This window comes from Pleurodeles waltl, chromosome 12, assembly GCF_031143425.1.
Source record: "Pleurodeles waltl isolate 20211129_DDA chromosome 12, aPleWal1.hap1.20221129, whole genome shotgun sequence".
Taxonomy (NCBI): Eukaryota; Metazoa; Chordata; class Amphibia; order Caudata; family Salamandridae; genus Pleurodeles; species Pleurodeles waltl.
Genome location: NC_090451.1, coordinates 677,215,547 through 677,240,129, shown reverse-complemented (window position 1 = coordinate 677,240,129; position 24,583 = coordinate 677,215,547). Strand labels below are relative to the sequence as shown.

General features: G+C 42.5%; 1 protein-coding gene across 1 annotated transcript in view; it reads right to left on the bottom strand.

The window, feature by feature from the left end:
• Nucleotides 1-11,552: 11,552 nt before the first annotated feature.
• LOC138267232 (extracellular calcium-sensing receptor-like) overlaps nt 11,553-24,583 on the bottom strand; it is a 65,905-nt gene continuing 52,874 nt past the window's right edge. The window contains exons 6-8 of the mRNA XM_069216087.1: nt 20,039-20,155; nt 12,722-12,845; nt 11,553-12,448 (exon numbers count right to left, since the gene is read on the bottom strand). Of these exons, the coding sequence (XP_069072188.1) occupies nt 11,553-12,448; nt 12,722-12,845; nt 20,039-20,155 (1,137 nt within the window). The remainder of the gene's footprint in view (nt 12,449-12,721; nt 12,846-20,038; nt 20,156-24,583) is intronic.

Genomic DNA, 24,583 nt, shown 5'->3' with positions numbered 1-24,583 from the left:
CTCTCTGATTACAGAACTTTCTGTCACCGAAAAGAGGGGTAAAAGTATTTTTGGGCCAAATTTTGAGGTTTGCAAAGGATTCTGGGTAACAGAATCTGGTCAAAGCCCCACAAGTTACCCCATCTTGGATTCCCCTAGGTGTCTAGATTTCAAAACTGCGCATGTTTGCTAGGTTTCCCTAGGTGCCGGCTCAGCTAGAGGCCAAAATCCACAGCTAGGTGCTTTGCAAAAAACAGCTCTGTTTTCTTTGTGAAAATTTTATGTGTCCACGTTGTGTTTTGGGACTTTTCCTGTCACCGGCGCTAGGCCTACCCCCACAAGTGAGGTACCATTTCTATCGGCAGACATGGGGGAATGCTGGGTGGAAGGAAATGTATGGCTCTTCTCTGATTCCAGAACTTTGTGTCACCGAAATGAGAAGGAAAAGTTTTTTGGGCCAAATTTCTAGGTTTGCAAAGGATTCTGGGTAACATAACCTGGTCAGAACCCCACAAGCCACCCCATCTTAAATTCCCCTAGGTGTCTAGTTTTCAAAACTGCGCAGGTTTGCTAGGTTTCCCTAGGTGCCGGCTGAGCTAGAGGCCAAAATCCACAGCTAGGCACTTTGCAAAAAACAGCTCTGTTTTCTTTGTGAAAATGTGATGTGTCCACGTTGTGTTTTGGGGCTTTTCCTGTCGCCGGTGCTAGGCCTACCCCCACAAGTGAGGTACCATTTTTATCGACAGACATGCGGGAATGCTGGGTGGAAGGAAATTTGTGGCTCTTCTCTGATTACAGATCTTTCTGTGACGGAAATGAGAGGAAAAAGTGTTTTTTGGGCCAAATTTTGAGGTTTGCAAAGGACTCTGGGTAACAGAACCTGGTTAGAACCCCACAAGTCACCCCATCTTGGATTCTCCTAGGTGTCTAGTTTTCAAAACTGCGCAGGTTTGCTAGGTTTCCCTAGGTGCCGGCTGAGCTAGAGGCCAAAATCCACAGCTAGGCAGTTTGCAAAAAACAGCTCTGTTTTCTTTGTGAAAATGTGATGTGTCCACGTTGTGTTTTGGGACTTTTCCCGTCGCGGGCGCTAGGCCTACCCCCACAAGTGACGTAGCATTTTTATCAGGAGACTTGGGGAAACGCTGGGTGGAAGGAAATTTGTGGCTCCTCTTTGATTACAGAACTTTCTGTCACCGAAATGAGGGGTAAAAGTGTTTTTTGGCCAAATTTTCAGGTTTGCAAAGGATTCTGGGTAACAGAATCTGGTCAAAGCCCCACAAGTCACCCCATCTTGGATTCCCCTAGGGGTCTAGTTTTCAAAACTGCGCATGTTTGCTAGGTTTTCCCTAGGTGCCGGCTGAGCTAGAGGCCAAAATCCACAGCTAGGTGCTTTGCAAAAAACAGCTCTGTTTTCTTTGTGAAAATTTGATGTGTCCACGTTGTGTTTTGGGGCTTTTCCTGTTGCCGGCGCTAGGCCTACCCCCACAAGTGAGGTACCATTTTTATCGGCAGACATGGGGGAATGCTGGGTGGAAGGACATTTATGGCTCTACTCTGATTCCAGAACTTTCTGTCACCGAAATAAGAGGAAAACGTTTTTTTGGGCCAAATTTCGAGGTTTGCAAATGATTCTGGGTAACATAACCTGGTCAGAACCCCATAAGTCACCCCATCTTGAATTCCCCTAGGTGTCTAGTTTTCAAAACTGCGCAGGTTTGCTAGGTTTCCCTAGGTGCCGGCTGAGCTAGAGGCCAAAATCCACAGCTGGGCACTTTGCAAAAAAACAGCTCTGTTTTCTTTGTGAAAATGTGATGTGTCCACGTTGTGTTTTGGGGCTTTTCCTGTCGCGGGTGCTAGGCCTACCCCCACAAGTGAGGTACCATTTTTATCGGGAGACTTGGGGGAACGCTGGGTGGAAGGAAATTTGTGGCTCCTCTCTGATTACAGAACTTTCTGTCACCGAAATGAGGGGTAAAAGTGTTTTTTTGGCCAAATTTTGAGGTTTGCAAAGGATTCTGGGTAACAGAATCTGGTCAGAACCCCACAAGTCACCTCATCCTGGATTCCCCTAGGTGTCTAGTTTTCAAAACTGCGCAAGTTTGCTAGGTTTCCCTAGGTGCCAGCTGAGCTAGAGGCTAAAATCCACAGCTAGGCACTTTGAAAAAAACAGCTCTGTTTTCTTTGTGAAAATGTGATGTGTCCACGTTGTTTTTGGGGCCTTTCCTGTTGCGGGCGCTAGGCCTACCCCCACAAGTGTGGTACCATTTTTATCGGGAGACATGGGGGAACACTGGGTTGAAGGAAATTTGTGGCTCCTCTCTGATTCCAGAACTTTCTGTCACCGAAATGAGAGGAAAAAGTGTTTTTTTTTGGCCAAATTTTGAGGTTTGCAAAGGATTCTGGGAACAGAACCTGGTGAGAGCCCCAGAAGTCACCCCATCTTGGATTCCCCTAGGTGTCTAGTTTTCAAAACTGCGCAGGTTTGGTAGGTTTCCCTAGGTGCCGGCTGAGCTAGAGGCCAAAATCCACAGCTAGCCACTTTGCAAAAAACAGCTCTGTTTTCTTTGTGAAAATGTGATATGTCCATGTTGTGTTTTGGGGCAGTTCCTGTTGCGGGTGCTAGGCCTACCCACGCAAGTGAGGTACCATTTTTATCGGCAGACATAAGGGAACACAGAATAGCAAAACAAGTGTTATTGCCCCTTGTCTTTCTCTCCTTTTTTGTCCTTCAAATGTAAGACAGTGTGTAAAAAAGACGTCTATTTGAGAAATGCCCTGTAATTCACGTGCTACTGTGGGCTCCCCGGAATTCAGAGATGTTCAAATAACCTCTACTTCTCAACACCTTATCTTGTGGCCATTTTGGAAATAGTAAGGTTTTCTTGATACCTATTTTTCATTTTTTATATTTCAGCAAATGATGTGCTGTATACCCGGTATAGAATGAAAATCCATTGCAAGGTGCAGCTCATTTATTGGCTCTGGGTACCTAGGGTTCTTGATGAACCTACAAGCCCTATATATCTCCGCAACCAGAAGAGTCCAGCTGACGTAACGGTATATTGCTTTAAAAAATCTGACATCGCAGGAAAAAGTTACAGAGTAAAATGTGGAAAAAAATGGCTGTTTTTTTCACCTCAATTTCAATATTCTTTTATTTCTGTAGAAAACACTTGTAGGATCTAAACAAATGACCCCTTGCTGAATTCAGAATTGTGTCTACTTTTCAGAAATATTTAGCTTTCTGTGATCCTGCATTGATTTCTCACCCATTTCTGTCACTAACTGGAAGGAGACTGAAAGCACAAACAATAGTAAAAATGGGGTATGTCCCAGTAAAATGTCAAAATTGTGTTGAAAAATTGGGTTTTCTAATTCAAGTCTACCTGTTCCTGAAAGCTGGGAAGATGGTGATTTTGCCACTGCAAACCCTTTGTTGATGCCATTCTCAGGGAAAAAACCACAAGTCTTCTTCTGTAGCCCTTTTTTCCCATTTTTTGGAAAAAAACTAAATTTGTGCTGTATTTTGCCTAATTTCTTGGTCTCATTGAGGGGAACCCACAAAGTCTGGGTACCTCTAGAATCCCTAGGATGTTGGAAAAAAGGACGCAAATTTGGCATGGGTTGCTTATGTGGAGAAAAAGTTATGAGAGCCTAAGCACATAATAGCCAAAAAAAGGCTTGGCACAGGAGGGGTTAAGAATAGATGCATCATCATCTGGGGGAGCTGTTTTAAACGTGGCTGCCACGTCACCCAGGATGGGTGCATGTTAGGAGCCAGCGGGGCTGTGGCAGCAGCTGGTGCCCAGGAACACAGAGTGATGGTCTGGTGGGCTGGGGTCTCAGAGGCTAGTATTGGCTTGGGGAGGGGGGTGTGCACTCCCCTTATAGGCCCTAGGAGATGGCATCCCCATGGCCCCTTGTGGTTTACGGAGAGGGACTGTATGCGTTCCTTTGCTTAACAACCATATTTTGGCACCTGGAAATAGGGTCCCTGGGGCTCTTAGGGAGGGCGGCTTATGCCCCTCCCCTTAATTAAAAAGAAGAACTCATAGATAACAGGTACCTGGGCCCTTAGTGGCTCAGGGAGGGGAGGCATGCCCCTCCCCCTTTAAAAAAATAAAATGCCCAAGGGGAGGGAGGCCAGGCATGCACCCCCTTCTTTAAAAAAAGAAAACAAAGGACTTGGGGAATGGGGCTAGGCACCCCTCCCCTTAAAAAAAGGCCCTAGGAATAGGCCCTGTGGCCAGCCCCATGTCATGCATGGCCGAGGGCATAGCCGCAGGCAGTGCCGGCTTTAGGGCGGTGCAACAGCACCGGGTGGCAAGGTCAGGGGGCACCATTTGCACTCTGTCAGTTGTATTGGTCATGCTGCTTGCATATTAAAGACTAGAGAAAATGTATTTTGGTCCAATTGATATTAAAGACTCTTGTACCAAGATGTCAAAGAGGGAAGAGATTTTAGAGCGTCTGAAAACTATATGAACCAATTATCGATTTGAAATATTTTTAGAGCAGTAAGGTCGTAGCTCTCTATGCAAGTATCGTGGAAATATGTTCCAATGAGCATTACACTATTCATGTTGCATTCCAATGATAAAATGTGGGATACATTATATTTTCTCATTTTTCTTGTAACAGATTTCAAGATCCTAATATCAAATTCACGGAAGCAAAGCTTGTTTGACCAATGCCCTCTCACACACGTAGTGAAATGTCACAAAAAACAGTTCTGTGTTTTGCACATGTGAAAAGTTTACATAAACTTGCACTATGAGCATTTCACTTAAATAAAAAGAGCTATTTCATTATCTTGATCAGGCTAGAGGTATAGCGACACTGGAAGCAATATGAGACCCTCCAGTCCACTTTAGTGGTTTGCTATATCATTAGGTCTGGCTTCCTCAGTGTTCTGCTTTATGATTTTTATAGTTATAGCATTTGAGTGTGGAGTGTGAGAGGTTTTACACCCTCGTGGTCCGCGAACTTAGAGAGCATTGTGAGATAGCCAAGCTGTCAGCTATTATTAATATTGTTGTTGTTATTATAGTACTTATCGTTATTATTATTTCACAATAGGTTCACTTATTAACCAGCAGTCTTCATTTTATTAGCACTAGAAGGATGCAAGGTTGAACTACTAGGTTACATTATGGATCTTGCCCACACAACAACCTGTCACCCATGCCACTAGTGACTGCAGTGGCCACCACCTGCAACCCGATCCAGACCATCACGCAGTTAGCTGTATAAACTTGCTGCGGTGCCTCCCAGCCATGAGTGAGCTCCTGTAGGTTTGCAGAAGAACACTTTTATTATGCAGTGTGTTTGCTAGCTTTACTTAATTGGACCACAGAGATGGCGAATTTTAAGTAGTGTTAAGGTACCTGCTGCAGGGATCTTTGTGTGAGCAGCAATTTTCAAAGCATAATAACAATGGCATGATAACTGTGGTGGATAAGGTACTTGATGAAGAGGCCTGTGTTTTGCCAAGTCACAGTTTTCACTCAACATAAAGTAGCATTGAGGTGCCTGCTGCAGACACAACCCGTGCCATGCTTATGACAGATTTGTACTTATTTGTAGATGTCAGTGGGTTTTGTCACAGAGATCCTTTTGTTACTTAAAGTTCATAAATTACAATTGTTCGAATATCACACAGTGAGTTATGAACTGGCATCAAAGAACTGCATGCAAACTGCAAGGCGTGAGTTTAGAAAGTTATTTTTTTCTCACTATTTTTTTCATTTTAAGGTACTAAATACTATACCTTTGGGTAGAGTTACATTCTTATTAGTATACACAACCCCAACCACTGTGTTACGTTCTTAATCCAAAGTTTGTCTTTCTCCACACTAAGCATTCGTAGCATACGATTGCTACCAGTGCAGACTACACGTGACTCCAACTCCTTGTATCCCTCATTGTCTTCTGCAACATTTCCTATACTTTGATTTACACACTTGTATGAATCATTGTCTCTGCATAATACATTTCATGTAAAGTGCTCTGAAACCCTACTTGGGACGAGTAGCATCATGAAAGAAAATAAATAATTAATTTTGAAGGTATTATGAAAAGAGGAGGGCACCCTTGGAAGGCGGTGACTTTGGAATCCGTGGAGAGAGAGGTCATGGAGGGGTGCCAACACATTCTCGCATCAGGCGCCACTGATGCTAAAGCCGGCCCTGGCCACAGGACAGGTCCTGCAGCCAACCTGTGTGGTGTGTGGTTGGCTGCCTGCGAAGGGATTGGCCATTATATTGTTAATAAAATAATACTTTACATAAAAATGAACCTTAGAAAATTACTGAAAAAACAAAGGTTAAAGTAGCGTTATAATTAGGGGAAACATTCTGTGCCAGTGTAACATTTGAAACATACAAAACCACTGAAATTCACCAGCTACTCTTATTCCAAGTAACTATAACTCATGCACTAAGGTAACTATTACTCGGCTTCCACCATGCACTGCTAATTCCCCACATATTACATCACTAATGACATCTCCTATGACATAATTTATTACATCTCTGAAACATTTGGAACACAATTATTAATGAGAAAACTGTGCATGGGGGACATTGTTAGAGTTAGCTTAGGGCATGTTGAAAACGTTATGATGTCACTGAAATTTTCACCTGACTACAATGTTACTTTAACTTCTGCACTTCACACAAGGCTGGGCAATATCAGTGTACTCAACTTGATAGCCCTATATATATGGGCCGCCTGGCCCCGGCTGAGGGAGCTACCAGCTAAATTTGTGCTGACTGACCTATAAGATCTTAAAAGGCCCTAGTTGCCGTTTGTGAGATGGAATTTCTGCTCTCTCCTGTATAAATGAGGCGCCTTTTACCCCCATTTAAAGCCTTGTGGCAACAAAATGAAATTATTGCTCTTAATATTAATGGCTATGAGCACAAGCAATTTTTTTCCGGGGCCCCCTTGTAAAGGCCTGGTATTGAAGAGGGTTTGCTCTTTTTTATTTTTTTTAGATACGCATGGGGGCCGTATTCATTTATTTGTATATATGTACATGTTTTTTCTATGGGTAATGAACTTGTCCATGCGGAGTTGATTGCTGCTATTATGTTTTTAATTATGACTAATGATTTTATATGTAACTAAATGTTATTGACTGCGTGTATTGTTTTTTATAATATTCTAAGGCTTGTAGCTGAAACAATTAAATTTACAGTGAATATATGTGTGTGTGTCTCTGTATGCATGGAGTTTGTGTTGTACCCTCAAAAAAGAACATAAAATTGAAAAAATATAAATTAAAATAGGGGTATTACTAAGTCCCAAAAGCTTGTTTGTGGAGGGGTATACCTCTTCCTAACCCTGCTTCAAGAATTCATTCGTTTTTGACCTCCTGGTCAGCTTCTGTTGCCCTCCCCAGCTCCTCCTGATGCTGCCGCCTCTGCCTTGGGAACGAACTGAGAGCCTGCCTGACTCTCAGTTCGAGGCCCTCCTCCACCCGCAGACTCCTGCCTGTGCCTCATCCCCGGTGGCCTAGTGGCCATCTGCAAGTAAGTATCTTCTGTCTCTCCTTATTCCTGCTTTTTTACTTCTGCCTTTTATCTGTTTTTACATAATTTAAATGATTTATTTTTCTGTCTCTTCTCTTATTTTTCTGTCTGTTCTGTTACCCACTCCCCTGTGCCGCTGCTGCCCCTGTGGCCCCTCTCCCCTGCAATCTCCCCCCCCACAACCGTGAAGAGCTTTTCCCACCTACCAGTTGACCGGACCCCCCGCCTCCCTCCCCTTCTTAATGGCGGCTGCAGCGCTGTGAGAGGGGGACTCCACTGACCTGGTCAGCATCTGTTGCCCTCTCAAGTTCTTCCTGCTGCTGCCTCTGCCTTGGAAACAAACTGAGAGCCTGCCTGACTCTCAGTTCGAGGCCCTTCTCCACCCGCAGGCTCCTGCTTGTGCCTCATCCCTGCCTCATCTGCAAGTAAATATCTTCTGTCTCTCTTTACTCCTCCTTTTTTCCTTTTACCTCTGTTTTTACATTGTTTTTATTTTTTATTTTTCTGTCTCTTCTGTTACCCTCTCCACCCCCCGTACCACTGCTGCCCCTGTGCACCGCCTCCCAGCTGACCAGACCCCCCCCCCCCTCCCCTTCTTAATGGCCGCCGCAACCAAAGGCAAGCCATCTGTGTCCGTCGGACCCTGGTTCCCGCCCCGTCCACCAGTTCAACGCCAGCACTCTATGTGCCCTCAACCTGGGAAGAGCCTCACCCTGCCACCAAAGCGAACCCAGGAACACCCATGGAGCTTTTGTTTTTGCCACGCCTACTCCAGCACCCTCCAAGGACCACCCAATGTTCCCGCACCAAGCACGGACAGCCACCTCAAGTGCATACTCCTCAACATACGTTCCCTCGTCAGACGTGGTAGAAGTCTGGGGCCTGCTTGACTCAACAGCCCCAGACGTCACCTTCTTCAGGGAGAACTGGATCACCCCCACCGCTGCCCCAGACATCGCCACGGCCATCCCTGAGAACTACAAAATCATCCACAAGGACAGAGCCAACATGCCTGGAGGAGGCATTGCCATAATCTACAAGAACAACCTCCACCTGACTACCAGCACCTAGTCACAGTTTCAGTCAACGCACAAGCAGCTACACTTCCAGACCAACCAAAACACCTCCCTACATGGCACCCTCATCTACAGGCCACTCGGACCTTGATCACATATCCGCGAAGACTTCGCCAACCTCGCTGCCCCCCAAGCACTCACCTCCTCCAACTACATCCTAACCAGCCTCAAATAACTCATCAACATTCCCACCCACAGAGCCTGACACATTCTCAACCTCATCTTCTCAGCAGGAGACAACAGCACCATCTCGCACAACTCCGAACACCATTGGACCGACCACACTGCACCCCACCACACCCTCCGTCCCCCAGGCAGACACTGGGGCAAAGACACAGAAGCACAGCTTACCAACACTCGCAGCCACTCCCTCCCACTGAATGCAAAGGACCCTAATGAAGCCGCAAGCAACCTACAGCTCTCAAACTGCGCCGACCTTGTAGCCCCCCTAAGGAAATCACCAGAGAATCGACACAGAAAAACACCCAAATGGTTTACGCCAGACCTACAGGAATCCAAGAGCGCCTGCAGACGATTGGAACATAAATGGAGGCTCAGTAAATCCACCAAGGACCGCACAGCCTACGAAATAGCATTTGCTATGCACCATCAGAACTGCCAAAAATGCTGCCTTTCAAGAATGCCTCAACACCAGCACTCACAACAGCAAAGAACTCTTCGCCATCATCAAAGAGTTCACAAACCCTGGGGCAGACACCTCATCCATCCCTCCCTCCCAAGACCTCTGCGACAATCTCGCCACTTCTTTCACTGTAAGATCCAGGACATCTATCTACACCACCACGGACCTTGCACCCCACCAGATACTGAACTCTTGGACCTTCAGCACCGCAGAGGACACCCAAAGACTGATGAACTCCATCCACACAGGAGAACCCTCAGATCCATGCCCTCAACACATCCTAAACCTGGCCAGCGCCTCCATAGTACCAGATCTCTGCCGAACCATTAGCCTAACCTTCAAGATTGCCACATTCCCCTCAGACTGGAAACACGCAGAAATCAGCCTGCTAATCAAGAAACCCACTGCCGACCCTAGGGGGCTGAAGAACTACATACCCATCTCATTGCTCCCTTTCCCAGCCAAGGTAACGGAGAAGGGCGTCAACCAGCAAGTCATTGAGTTCCTCAAGACACACCATATTCTGGACCCTTCACAGTCTGGTTTCAGAAGCAACAACAGCACCGAAACCACACTCTTAGCAGCCACCGATGACATACGTATCATACTGGACCACGGAGGCACTACCACACTTACCCTCCTTGACCTCTCCGCTACATTTGACACTGTCTCCCACTCCACCCTCTGCGACAGACTGCACGACATCCGCATCCAAGACAAAGCCTTGTAAGACAGTTACCCTAGGACTCATCACCAGCAAACTGGACTACAGCAACGCACTATATGCCAGCATTACCAAGAAACTTCAATCATGACTAAAACAAGTCCAAAATGCAGCAGCCAGACTCATCTTGGACATCCCTGACACAGCCGAATCTCCTCCCACCTCAGAGACCTACACTGGCTCCCAGTCAACAAGCGCATCACATACAAACTCCTGATCCACACCTTCAAGGCACAGCTCGCCTTTGCAACCGTACCCAAGATCTGGAAAGATATAGCAGGAGGAAGATCCTTCTCCTACCTAGCAGCGCAGACATAGAACACGCTTCCCCTCAAGCTCAGGCAGACCGCATCACTGAAGAAGTTCAGGAAGGACCTCAGGACCTGGCTCTTCAACTGAGCAGCACGCTTTCATTCAGCACCTTGAGACCCTATGGGTGATTAGCTGCACTTAACAAATCCTTGATTGATTGATTGACACAAAGCCTAATTTGTTTATTGTAGTAGATTGGGTTCTGCGCCACAATCTATGGGTATTTGGTTTGATCCACCGCTGTATCATTCTCTGACACACATAGATCCAAAGAAGCGCAAAGCATATATTGTGCTGATGGACATCTTTCCTGTGCATCCACCTTTGCACTGGATAGTAACTACCATATGCCTCTCTGCACCAAATAAAGGTGTTAGTAAATCTGGGGCCTAGTGATTTTAAATACAAATCATGAACAAGATGGGCCAACAGTTCAAGGTAAGTGGTGAATAAAAGAAGTGATAAAGTGGAGAACTGTTGAACGCCAAGTGAACTTACCTATGTAGGGAGATAAAATGATCCAGTTTAAGTGCCTAAGGGTGAGAGGTACAAAAATCTAGAATTACGATTTCCAAATTATGAATCCTACCAAATCACAATTAGAAAATCACAATTCCTGATTAAATACAACTTATATCTTTGAAATAGATTCTTAGTGAGTTGTAAATTGACCTAGCTCAGGAATGTTAATGAGATAGGTCACATTTTTCCCGAGAAGTAAATGGGATGCTTTAAAAATAAAACAGAATGAAACTTTGAAGTTTCATTTTTTAATAGTAGGCAGTGCTCTGTGGATCCACTGCCTGGTCTTAAAAAAACACTTTTTCAACACTATTAAATGGGAAGGGGTCCCAAGGGGGACCCCTTCCTATTTGCAAAAGGGTTACCACCACTTTTTAAACTGTGGTAAAATATTACCGTTTTACGTCTGAATTCAGTCGTAATACAGTAATACAAGCCATATCGATTTGATATTTGGAAGAGACGACCAAAACACGCCCTTTCCAAATACCGAATCACAAACACAAATTGAGATTCAGTAATAAGATATTGAATCACATTTTGCATTTAGTATATATGAAAAAGCATTCTGTGATTCGGGCCCTTTGCGATGTGAAAAATACTTTGTACGTCTGGTGCTATATTCTGGACAGTAGAAAAGGTTCAGGGCCACATGTAATTCCTGATTTGAATGAAAACTGTATATAAAACTTAAGGAATATTCTGGTTGGAGAGTAGGATTGTCCTGTTTAAGCAGCTGAAATTCTACAAGTCTTGCCAAGTTATTTTCCCATGAGATATTCCTTTGAGTTCATCTGTGGTCTGAGCAGGATGATGTAACACTTTCGGAAAAAAATACAGGAAACCAAGGAAGAAACGGAAGACAATATTGCAAATACTTCCATGACCACCATGTACTTGCCTTTCGTGCTAAGGTAGGCTGGAAAAAATGAGACCCAGACGCTAATGAATGCAAGCATGCTGAAAGTGATGAATTTAGCCTCATTGAAGCTGTCAGGCAGTTTTCTGGCTAGAAACGCCATGATAAAACTGATGGATGCCAGAAGGCCAAGATATCCCAACATGCACCAGAAAGCAACAGGAGAACCCTCATTGCACTCAACTATGATTATACCAGGTTGGCTGTCAATATTAAGTTCTAAGAAGGGAGGAGAGACTGATAACCAGCAGGCACATAGAAAACACTGAGTGAGTGTACAGACGCTCACAACAAAATAGGACAATTTTGGTCCGACCCATCTCTTTAGTTCACTGTTGGGTTTGGTGGCATTGAATGCAATCAGCACTATAATAGTTTTCGCCAAGATGCAAGAGACACAAAGAGCAAAAGTAATGCCAAAGGCTGTCTGCCGGATTAGGCATTTTCCTGTGGTAGGAAAACCAATGAAAGCCAAGGAGCAGAGGAAGCTGAGAGTGAGAGAGAGGAGCAGGAGATAGCTGAGTGAGCGGTTGTTGGCTTTGACAATGGGTGTATCCCTTGAACGGATGAAAAGTCCCAGGATGGCAGCTGGAATTGCTGAGAGAAAAAAACTAATGCTTGCTAATGCAGTACCTAAAGGATCCTCGTAGGAAAGAAATTCAATGAGCTTCAGAATGCATCTATCTTGTTTTGAATTGGGCCATTGATCCCATGGACATTTGGAACATTCAACAGAATCTGAAACATAAAATAAGGAAACACTGTAAGGTAGTCTATAATACAGGTCTCACGGTGGTCTGACTTCTTTACATCTTGTGGTAACAGGGTATTGTTGTTACAATATAATCAGTCATATATAGTGTGTGCAAGATATCATGTACAAAACTATAGCCTCATTAGAGTTAATAATAGAAAACTTACACCCAAAGGGGATTCTAATTTTGTGAACAGTGTTCATGCCAAATGATATTTCTGTATATGATATTCTGACCTACAAACTTCTCCACTTACCAGTTTGGTTTGATATTTCTCCCTGAGGACATGGAACACACAGAAAGCAGCACACTGGTTCTCCTTCTTTGGCAGCTTGTCTAAATCCAGGAATACAGCTGGTACTGCACACAGAGACAGGGACCTTCAAAGACAAAGCACATTTTAGTTAGTCATTTGATAAAGTTGGTCCAGATAATAGTAACAATCTCACTCAGTAAATAAATTGAGGACCACCCCCAAAGCAGTTTGCTCTGGGAAGGTGGTGCAGTGCCAGTGAATACCTTTGATACGTGAGACACATGCTGCAATGATTACTGGGTATCATGGATGTAGTGACTTCATTCTGCCACCATATGACCGTTTACCTCATTGCTTCACACATGTCCTGTTCCTTAGATGAGTCAGGTGTGAAAATCACAGAGAGAGAAGTATTCATAATGGGCTCTGGTCAAAGTATCTAGCTTTTTGGTGTCATGACACGGCTCAAAAGACCAATGAAGGTCAAGGTATATGATGAAGTTACACCCGTATTTGAAGGCATTTTGGTACCTTGTGGTTAGCTCCACAGACAACAGAAGCCCAAATCTCACTAAGGAATTTGGATGAGGCTTACTACAAGCTGGGCACTCTTAGGACTAGAGGAACCCATTTGAGTGGTGGTCAGCTCTAAATTGTAAATGCCCAACCAATCCTTGCAGCTAGGACATCAATATCTTTTTGTCTCTACTATTTAATGTTTCCCTGGATTTTTGCGTTATTGGACAGTTTTAGAGGCCTCTGATCCCTAGGAATGTCACAAAATGCAGACATTGACCTTCTGAGGAACACCCCTCATGAACCCAGAGAATGAGGAGAGCATTCAATGGCCTCCCTTATGCCTCAAGTGGGTCACTACCTCAATAGTCATGTAAATTAGTTTTAATGGTTTGGAGCAGATATCCGCCTCTTGATGACTTTTTTAATTAAACCTGTGTTGCTACACACTGTAAGCTGTCCTTGCTGACATGACTATCCTTTGAAAACGAATTATGGTAAACGTATTTTCATATATTGATGGTGTAGCAATTGGTAAGGGTAGGCATTAGTATTCACAGATATATATACTGTAGAGTAAGATACACAATGGAGGGCCGATGCAACTTCAGGGTTCACCAAGGCCAGAAGACCCGAGTACAGAGTTCATCATGGCCAGAAGACCCGACTAGCCGTATGAGCACTGCATTGTTTTCTTGGGAGGCTGGAAGGGGGAGGGGGTTTTATTACTGGGTTGGTGGTTTTGTTGCAATGTAGCAGTTTTAAAAGCACCCCCTGCAGAATTCTTTTTATATCAAGCAATGTGTAGGCAACAGTATAAGTGTCAATATAACTATGATGATTAATGTACCTGCTGGAGAGAGATTGGAGTTTTGTCTAGTGGCAGTTTTGACTCACCTAGGGTAAAGATTATTATAGCTTGGTGAGTTACTGCTCTTGTGGGTTAATATGCCTGCTGTAAAGAACATGCACCCTGCAGATCACAGAACAGTATTTTATATGCAACTCTCAGTGGGTTATTGCTTTTGTCACAGTGGGTTGTTTTGTTACTGTCCAGTTCATAATTTACAGTCTTAATCACACAGTGAACTATGAACTGCCATCAAAGAGCTGCTTGCAAATTGCATGGTACAGGTTAGAAACTTACATTTTTCCCAATATTTTGTGATGTTTCTAAAAATGGTTTCCTTGGGTAGTGTTACTTTCTGAGTCCTGAGTTTGTGCTTCCACAGACCAAGCACTCCTCACACATCATATAGTTCCCTTTGTCTTACGCAACAATTTCTATACACTGATTGACACATGTATCATTCATTGTCTCTGAATGTTTGTGATGTAAAGTGCTCCGACACCCTACACTGAACAACCACAAACTAAATGCATGTGAGAGAGGGGCTATGGAGAGATGAGAGGCACAGTTGGTGGGAGAAAGGGAATCATTGGAGAGCCCCAACAAAAATTGCCATATCCTACTGTACTGTAAAGTCATCATTTACAAGGCTTTCAAAGCTAATACAAGTGAATAGAGAAATGTGTTGTAGAATGCATCATTCTTGCCATTTTCCCCATATTTGTCTAGGGGTGACAAACCCCCCAACACCCGCCTGTAGTGGTCAGGTTCACTTGCTGCATATGCTACATACTGTATCAGAGTTTGTCTGACAAAATGTGCCAGTGCTGTTGTGGGTTCCAGTCCAGCAATAGTGTTCAACCAAGTTACCCCTTATATGTTCCCTTTTATCTTTTGTGTTTTCAAGCCAGAGAAAGTAAAGACTGAAACAGCCTGATTGTCTGCCCATTTAAAAGTGGATACTGGCAGTGACAGCTACCGGAGATTAATCCTGGCAACACCTTCAGAGAGATCTCACCACACTGGTTTTGCATAAGGATGTAACTAGACCTTCTATCTTTATTATCTCAGAAACCTTTACATAGTAGGAAGATGGTTCTATACCCAGGGTGACCAATTGCAGCAAATGGAACATGTTCCAGAGGTCACTTAAGGAACAAGGAAAGTCCTAAATCTCTTTTCAGGCTCAGGCTCAGGAAAGGAGGTCATGGCTCTCACAAAGTAAAAGTGAGTGGGAAAGATCATCAATATTGCAATGCATTATGATTGTCCAATCTCAATAAATGTCGGCAGTTCCATTAGAGTGTTGTAGCCCCAGTGACATCAAATATATGGATCAGTGTAAATATATGTGTAATCTTATGACTTCGAGACCTTTCATGTCTTCCATTCCAGACATGTTGAAGATGGTCCTACTTTTTTCCTCCCACAGCTTGAAACAGCAGTGAGGTGGAGAACTATCACATTTACTATTCTTTAGCGCTGTGCTTAGCAAGTCACCTAAGTACCTAGAATTTCGAGGTTTGGAAGCTGTTTTAATGTTCTTGACAACATGAGACTATGGTGATTTAGAATTTATTTTGTATTATTGCTGGTACCCTTTTGGAATGTCCTAAATTATTTTGTGTGTTGATCTGGCTGGTTGTGGTCTGTTAGTATCATCACTCCAGGAACCTCCAATGCCTGAAAATTGGCACTTGCTGATGTTTCGTGCATGCGCTATTTCCCAGGTGCGGTATTCACCACATGCACCAAATAAAACACATTTAGTATTTAACACATGGGCTAAATATTGATATCACTGTACATGGTAAAAAGAAATAATTAGAGTTATTTAACACATATTTCTTATCAAACCTGGTGAAAACTACATGTACCGTCCCTGCAGGTTTTTTGGTATTTACCACTAAAGTCATAATTGAGGCCTTCAAGTTAGACTTTCCTGTTTTTTGTTGTAACTATAGAATTATGTAGGAAAGGGTAAAGTATCTTTCTAGAATGTGAAAAAGGGGACATTTCTTGATTCCATTCAGAATCACCTAAAATATAATCCACAGGATTTTGACTTTGAATATTGCTGTCAAAAAGTGATGTATTTGTTCATGGGACAACACCCACTAGTTCTAAATTGGCCGTCATGAATGCAGCTTGAAATGTCATGATTTCCCAGATAAATCTGCTGTGACATTTCACAAAATATAGTATGAATATTGAGTAAGAAAGTAACCAGCTGTTTTGCAATATGTAATTTTCCTTTTTAACTGGGCCCTTAGAAAATGTGTTACCTAATTCTAGGGCAATACAGCACAGTAAAATCTACCTTAGAAAAAAAATATGATCAAAATCAACCTTGAAGCTTATACTTTAATATTTTTTATAAAGAAAGGCTTTGATGGGGGTCCAAAAAGAGGTGGATATTCAGCAATATGATGTGATGATACAGTGCCTTATATTGAACTGAAACCTTTTTAATTTATGGTGACCTAACTCATCAATTGCCTTCATTTTCACTTTCATAGAGAAATTGGTGATGTGCACTCAAACCCATGGGCATGGGCAGAACAGGGGGCCCCTGGCACTGGCTTTATGCCAGCTATTTCATGGCTGGGTCCCCGTCATGAAAAGGCTTTCGGAAAGAGGGGTTGTAATCAGCCAGGCGGTGGAGAGTTCAGCTCTGTCATGGCTGGTTACAAGCCCGACCATTGGCATGCTGTCAGGAACCATGTTCCCAGTAGGGACGGAGGTCCACTGGCGGATCTGGGTGTTATCAGGGTTGTAATTGGGCAGTCTCCAAAGTTGCAGCGGTCCGACCATTAACACGGGTATGGCGGTCCTCAGACCGCCACGTTCATAATGAGGCCCTTTGTTCCACTGGCGGAATTGGTGGAATTTTGGCCACTGCGCGTTACTCTTTAATGTGGAGTTCTAGCAGAATCCTGCCAATCACCGCATGGATGATTTTTTTTCCACAGGGCTCCAGAATATTCGAGCTGGTAAGGGAGATTTGGCATCCCCCAGTGCAATTTTCCAGTGTTGGCGGTTGCACATTTGGGAGGGGTCACGGTTAGGCAGTTGACGTTCAGGTAGATTCGCTGCCACTCTAGTATATTTTTTACTCAAGTGGCAGCAAAATAAACTTGAATGGAAACATACTCTTGCCAAACGTATGGTGCTGTTTTCGTTAATTTTCAGTACTGCTTGTTCTACTGGTACTAAAATGCAATGAGAGAAGCAGCAGCTATATATTTTCCTCCCGTTGGAGGAATACTGCAGAATCTTGCAGAGTTTTTCTGTAACTCCGTGGAGTTCTGCAGAGTGAAACTCTGTGAGTTCCACCCACCTCTAACTGATTGGATTGGGAATAGTAAAAAAAAAAAATACCCTTTTAGTGTCCAACACCTTTCCCAAATTGTTATAGTTTGGTGTCTGAGTACTAAGTGACACCCTTTTAGTGCCCAGTACTGTCTTTAAATTGCCTATGTTGGAGTGTGATTATTTAATTTTATGATTTTTGTCTGAAATCCTCTGTTTTAATTCTAGTTGTGTATAGCAGAAATAGTTTGCGTTTTTTCATTAGTGTTGGTGTTTAGAAATATAATAATAAAAAATAAGTGTATGTTTGTAAGCAATATTATCATTAAATACATTTACTATCGAAGAAAGACATGTAACCCATGTTTTCATTTTGTTAATTTTTTCAAAAGGTATTTAGTTAATCTTTGTTTTTACATTTTCAAACCTATTCATTTTGACTTAAAAGAAACATTGTTATATAGTTAAGTAAATAAAACATATTAAAACATTTTATTATAAATTTCAAAAATGAGAATTATCTTTAAATACTATTGTGTGTTGTACATGTTCCACTTTTATTGTTTGACACTTTTTTCACATTTTTAAAATTGTTTATATACATATTTTCAACGTCTTTTAAAATACATTTAATTAATACTTTACGATTTTTAACATTTTTATTGACACTTTTGACATGTTTTACATGTAAAAAAATTTAATATTTTTTTTCATACATCTATTCAACATATTTACATTATTTACCATTCATTTAATTAGGGAGATAGTGTTATTTAAGTGTCATTTGGTGACCATTTTGTTACTGCTTCATTCTATTTTGTAATTTTGTGTTATTTTTAATCTACTTTCCCAGAACCATGCCGAAGTTAAATGCTGCTGTTCATCGGAACAGGTAAGTCTTTTTTTATAGATTTTGTAAGTATTTAGAGGGGAAGGGGCGCTTAGGAGGGAGGTCTAGAAGTTAGTTATAGTGTCGCTTCTGTGTTTTTTGTATATTTAGATGCATTAATATTAGTGTTTTTCACTAGTTTAATGCTTAGGGTTTTTGCATACTCTTTTAGTTATGTAATGTTATGTTAAATTGTTTTGTTACTCTTATTTTGACGATTAAGGACCTGATTATGAGTTTGGTGGTTGGACTAAGCTCAGTGAGTTACTGCTTTTGTGGGTTAATATGCCTGCTGTAAAGAACATGCACCCTGCAGATCACAGGAAAGTTTTTTATATGCAACTCTCAGTGGGTTATTGCTTTTGTCACAGTGGGTTGTTTTGTTACTGTCCAGTTCATAATTTACATTCTTAATCACACAGCGAGCTATGAACTGCCATCAAAGAGCTGCTTGCAAACTGCATGGTACAGATTAGAAACTTAATTTTTTCCCAATATTTTGTGATGTTTCTAAAAATGGTTTCTTTGGGTAGTGTTAGTTTCTGAATCCTGAGTTTGTGCTTCCCCAGACCAAGCACTCCTCACACATCGTATAGTTCCCTTTGTCTTACGTAGCAATTTCTAAACACTGATTGACACATGTATCATTAATTGTCTCTGCATGTGTGTAATGTAAAGTGCTCCGACACCCAACACTGGTGTGAGAGGCACTGTACAACAAATAAAATGCATTTGAGAGAGGGGCTATGGAGAGATGAGAGGCACTGTTGGTGGGAAAAAGGGAATCATTGGAGAGCCCCAACAAAAATTGCCATATCCTAGTGTACTGTAAAGACATCATTTACAAGGCTTTCAAAGCTAATACAACTGAATATATAAATGAGAAATGTGTTGTAGAATGCATCATTATTGCTATTTTTCCCAAATTTGTCTTGGGGTGGCAAACTCCCCCACACACCCCTGTAGTGGTCAGGTTCACTAGCTGCATGTGGTACATACTTTATCAGAGTTTGTCTGACAAAATGTGCCAGGGCTGCTGTGGGTTCCAGTCCAGCCTTGGTGTTCATCCAAGTTACCCCTTATATGTTCCTTTTTATCTTTTGTGTTTTCAAGCCAGAGAAAGTAAAGACTGAAACAGCCTGATTGTCTGCCCATTTAAAAGTGGATAATGGCAGTGACAGCTACCGAACTGCCTGGCTTTAGAAATATAAGCTGGCCCTTCCCTGAAGCTTACTGGCCATATTTTTGATTTGGACCTATAGGGGCCTTGTTGCTTTTGGTGTATGCACTTACTTGTTGTTGAACTAAGCCTGCATGCTCGGTTGAAGCTCTGACAGCCATAACAGTTGCTAAACTTGCATGAGAGGTGTGAGAAATTCAGTCACTAAATTAACCTGTGCCTAACCCTCAGTAGTTTGTCACAAAAAGCAGCCAGGCTACTCTTAGAGGCAATGTGTAAAGTACTTATACAGCACACAAACAATAAAAAGTCTAAAACACAACACAATTAACATTCCCGAACCAATTAAAAAAATAGAGTAAATTTTAATAAATTCTTTGACCCCAAAACAAAAATCCAGTCAGTAGAGCCAAAGTTATGGCCTTTTAAATTTTTAGGTTCAAAACAGCACTTAAAACCAAAAAGCGCCAAATGGTCTCATCAGGCTAGACTGGGGCAAAGTAAAAAATTATGGTTGTGTTGAAGAGTGGTTAAGATCCATTCAGTGGATTGGGCCTCGTCAGCACTTACCTTCAGATTTAGAATTTTTTTAAAGAAAATGTCTCTGAGAAGGTAGAAGTTCAGAAGGGCATGGCTGCGGTAGTGTCCGATGAAGGAGCTTTGTCGTTGAATAGCAGTGTATCGAAGCTGCGGTGAAGATTTTTACCTTCTGACTTAGTTGTCAAAATGGAAGTCAAAAATCTCTAGCAGGATGAAGCAGAAGGCTGTAGCCGAAGACATTTCCACTACGTTGGATATCCCTTAGACTACTGAAAAGGATTTGCTTTTGCGGAGAAGAACATAGCGGGAAAATCTGTCAAGTCAGTCTGACCAGGGTTGCACCTTTGCAGATAGGACAGCAGGTTGGTTTTGGTCTTTTTCTGGTTCTCAGAGCACTTTTTGACCATATTTCCCTGTTTCGGAAGTTGCCTATCTGGGTAACCTTAGTCCCACGACCAAGCGCCCAGGAAGGGATGGAGACCTCTTGTGGATTTAGGGCTTACTCAGACCGGATCAAGGTGTGAGTTCAAAATGGTGGGAGCCTGGTATGTCCCTGTGGCTTTAAACAGGAGGTCAGAAACTAGCTCTTGGAGGCCCTTCTGAAAGTCCTGGGTGCAATGGTAAATGCTGGGCTCAACAGCAGGGTTCAAGGTAGGCTCCAGGCAGCAAAGTAGTCCTTCCAGGTACAGAAGCAGTCTGGCAGAGTGCACAGCAAATCACAGCAGCGGGTAGTGCTTTGAAAGTCCTTCTTCAGGTCCAGTAGTGAACTGAAGAGTGAGTCTGAGAGCCCTATTTGTGTACCCTGGTGCCCTGCTCCTAGCAGGTGGGAGAAGTTTCCAGAGAAGTTCTTTGAAGCTCTGGGAGTTTCCTGCCTCCCCTGACTCCTAGCTGGATGCACTGACAATAAAGGGTTGTTAAGCCTATTGTGAGGAGACAGGGCACAGCCTGTTCAGGTGCAAGTGGGGCTGTGCTCAGCTCCACCCCCCATCCTGCCAGTGAAAAGGCCATTCAAGCTTTTCTAATCCCACTATTGTGAGACTGTCTGGGGGAAATTCACAAAGCCCTAACTATGAGTTACACCCAATCTTGTGGCCTAAGGCAAAAGCTGTAGGACCTACGGCTAAGGCCAGGAAAATGCCAATTTTCTAAAAGTGGCATTTTCAATCTTGTAATGATAAATTTGACTTTACCATTAAAGAGGGTTTATCATTACAAGTTCATAGGCCCCAAATACCATATATACTCAATCTCATTATGAATTACAGCTTATTAAATGTAATAAGGAATCCCCAGTGTTGTCCAGTGGGAGGGGCAGGCTTTATGGTAGTGAAAACGAACTTGGGAGTTTTTCACTGCTAAAACACGTATAACTTAAAAATACATATTGTAACTTTTAAATGCCCAGCTCCCTGCTCTATGGGATGACTAAGGTCTATTTTAGGGGAGACATATTCGTAATATAAGGGGAGTTTAAGGTTTAATATGGGATCATAATCTTCCCATCAAATATCGATTACTTTTTCAGACCTCATCATTGATTAATTGTAGTGACCTTCAAGGTTTGATTGCTACCAACAAATTATTTATGTAACAAAACAAAATACTATGGAAATTTAGTCACATTATCGATACAGTCTGTAAAGAAAGAAGGCAGAGTTTTTGGGATTGTGTGATTAGTTTTTTCTAAAGTGTGCAGCCATTTGCAAACATTCTATTACTGGAGTAGTGGTCCTTTATTTTATAGTATTTGCTCTATGATCTAATGTTCAAGGTGTCTTCTTGGTTTCCTAAACATTAGGAACCTCTGAAAAGCAATGTCGGTCCCCATCCGCCAACATCGTAGTCTGACCCTTAGTGAGGTCTTCTTTTCACTGCCGAGACAGATAACCACAGCACTGGTTTCTAGGGCCTGTAGCATGCTTGGCAACCCCTCTGTAAGCATGCCTGGAGATTAATCCTGGTAACACCTTCAGAGAGATCTCACCACACTGGTTTTGCATAAGGATGTAACTAGACCTTCTACCTTTATTATCTCAGAAACCTTTACATAGTAGGAAGATGGTTCTAAGCCCAGGGTGACCAATTGCAGCAAATGGAACATGTTCCAGAGATCACTTAAGGAACAAGGAAAGTCCTGAATCTCTTTTCAGGCTCAGGTTCAGGAAAGGAGGTCCTGGCTCTCACAAAGTGAAAGTGAGTGGGAAAGATCATCAATATTACAATTCATTATGATTGTCCAATCTTAATAAATGTCGGCAGTTCCATTCGAGTGTTGTTAGCCCCAGTGACATCAAATATATGGATCAGTGTAAATATATGTGTAATCTTATGATTTCGAGACCTTCTTTCATGTCTTCCACTCCAGACATGTTAAAGATGGTCCTACTTTTTTCCTTCCACAGCTTGAAATAGCAATGAGGTGGAGAACTATCACATTTACTATGCTTTAGCGCTGTGCTTAGCAAGTCACCTAAGTACCTAAAATCTCAAGGTTTGGAAGCTGTTTTAATGTTCTTAACAACATGAGACTATGGTGATTTAGAATTTTTTTTGTATTATTGCTGGTACCCTTTTGGAATGTCCTAAATTATTTTGTGTGTTGATCGGGCTGGTTGTGGTCTGTTAGTATCATCACTCCAGGAACCTCCAATGCCTGAAAATGGCACTTCCTGATGTTTTGTGCATGCGCTATTTCTCAGGTGCGATATTCACTACATGCACCAAATAATACACATTTGGTATTTAACACATGGGCTAAATATTGATATCACTGTACATGGTAAAAACTAATAATTAGAGTTATTTAACACGTATTTTTATCAAACATGGTGAAATCTACATGTACCCTCCCTGCAGGTTTTTTGGTATTTACCACTAAAGTCATAATTGAGGCCTTCGAGTTAGACTTTCCTTTTTTTGTCATGACTATAGAATTATGTAGGAAAGGGTGAAGTATCTTTCTAGAATGTGAAAAAATGGACATTTCTTGACTCCATTTAGCATCACCTAAAACATAATCCACAGGATTTTGTCTTTGAATATTGCTGTCAAAAAGTGATGTATTCGTTCATGGGACAACACTCACTAGTTCTAAATTGACCGTCATGAATGCAGCTTGAAATGTCAAGATTTCCCAGACAATCTGCTGTCATTTCCCAAAAGATAGTATAAATATTTGGTAAGAAAGTAACCAGCTGTTTTGCAGTATGTAATTTTTCTTTTTAACTGGACCCTTAGAAAATGTGTTACCTAATTCTAGGGCAATACAGCACAGTAAAATCTACCTTAGAAAAAAATATGATCAAAATCACCCTTAAAGCTTATACTTGAAGATTTTGATAAAGAAAGACTTTGATGGGTGTCCAAAAAGAGGTGGACATTCAGCAATATGATGTGATGATATAGTGCCTTATATTGAACTGAAACTTTTTTAATTTATGGTTACCTAACTCATCAATTGCCTTCATTTTCACTTTCATAGAGAAATTGGTGATGTGCACTCAAATCCATGGGCATGGGCAGAACAGGGGGCCCCTGGCACTGCCTTTATGCCAGCAATTTCAGGGCTGAGTCCCAGCCATGAAAACGCTGTCAGAAAGGGGGGTTGTAATCAGCCAGGTGGTGGAGAGTTCAGCTCTGTCATGGCTGGTTACAAGCCCGACCATTGGCATGCTGTCAGGAACCATGTTCCCAGTAGGGACGGAGGTCCCCTGGCGGATCTGGGTGTTTTCAGGGGTGTAATTGGGAAGTCCCCAAAGCTTCAGCGGTCCGACCATTAACACGGGTATGGCAGTCCTCAGACCGCCACGTTCATAATGAGGCCCTTTGTTCCACTGGCGTAATTGGTGGAATTTTGGCCACTGTGTGTTACTCTTTAATGTGGAGTTCTAGCAGAATCCTGCCAATCACTGCATGGTCGAGAAAAAATTCCCGCAGGGCTCCAGAATATTCGAGCTGGTAAGAGAGATTTGGCATCCCCCAGTGCAATTTTCCAATGATGGCGGTTGCACATTTGGGAGGGGTCACGGTTAGGCGGTTGACGTTCAGGTAGATTTGCTGCCACTCTAGTATATTTTTTACTCGAGTGGCAGCAAAATAAACTTGAATGGAAACATACTCTTGCGCAACGTATGGTGATGTTTGCGCTAATTTTCAGTATTGTTGGAGTGTGAATATTTAATTTTTTGATTTTTGTCTGAAATCCAGGTGCATCCCAAGTGAGCTTGTCTACTCATTGGCTCAAGAGAGCCTTTTAAACACAGGGGCTAGGGTGCACACTGCCTCTCATCAGAGCACAGTTCACCCCATCGCATCCTGGTAAATGCAGTATGCTGTAGTTTGTCACCGAAGTTGGTGCAGGTAGTGTTGTTATCGCTGGACACATATTTCTGACTTGAGCCCTTCATCAGTAGAAAGCAAAAGTAGCAGAGAGCCGAGAAAAGTCATTTTGGGTTGCTGGTATGCTGCCCAAGTCTTCACAAGTCACCGTACCATTCACAGGCTCACTGGAGCATTTCAAAGGTTTGTCAGCTTGTCGGATGAAGGGTGCCATTAAAACAAAAGGGGGTATTTTTT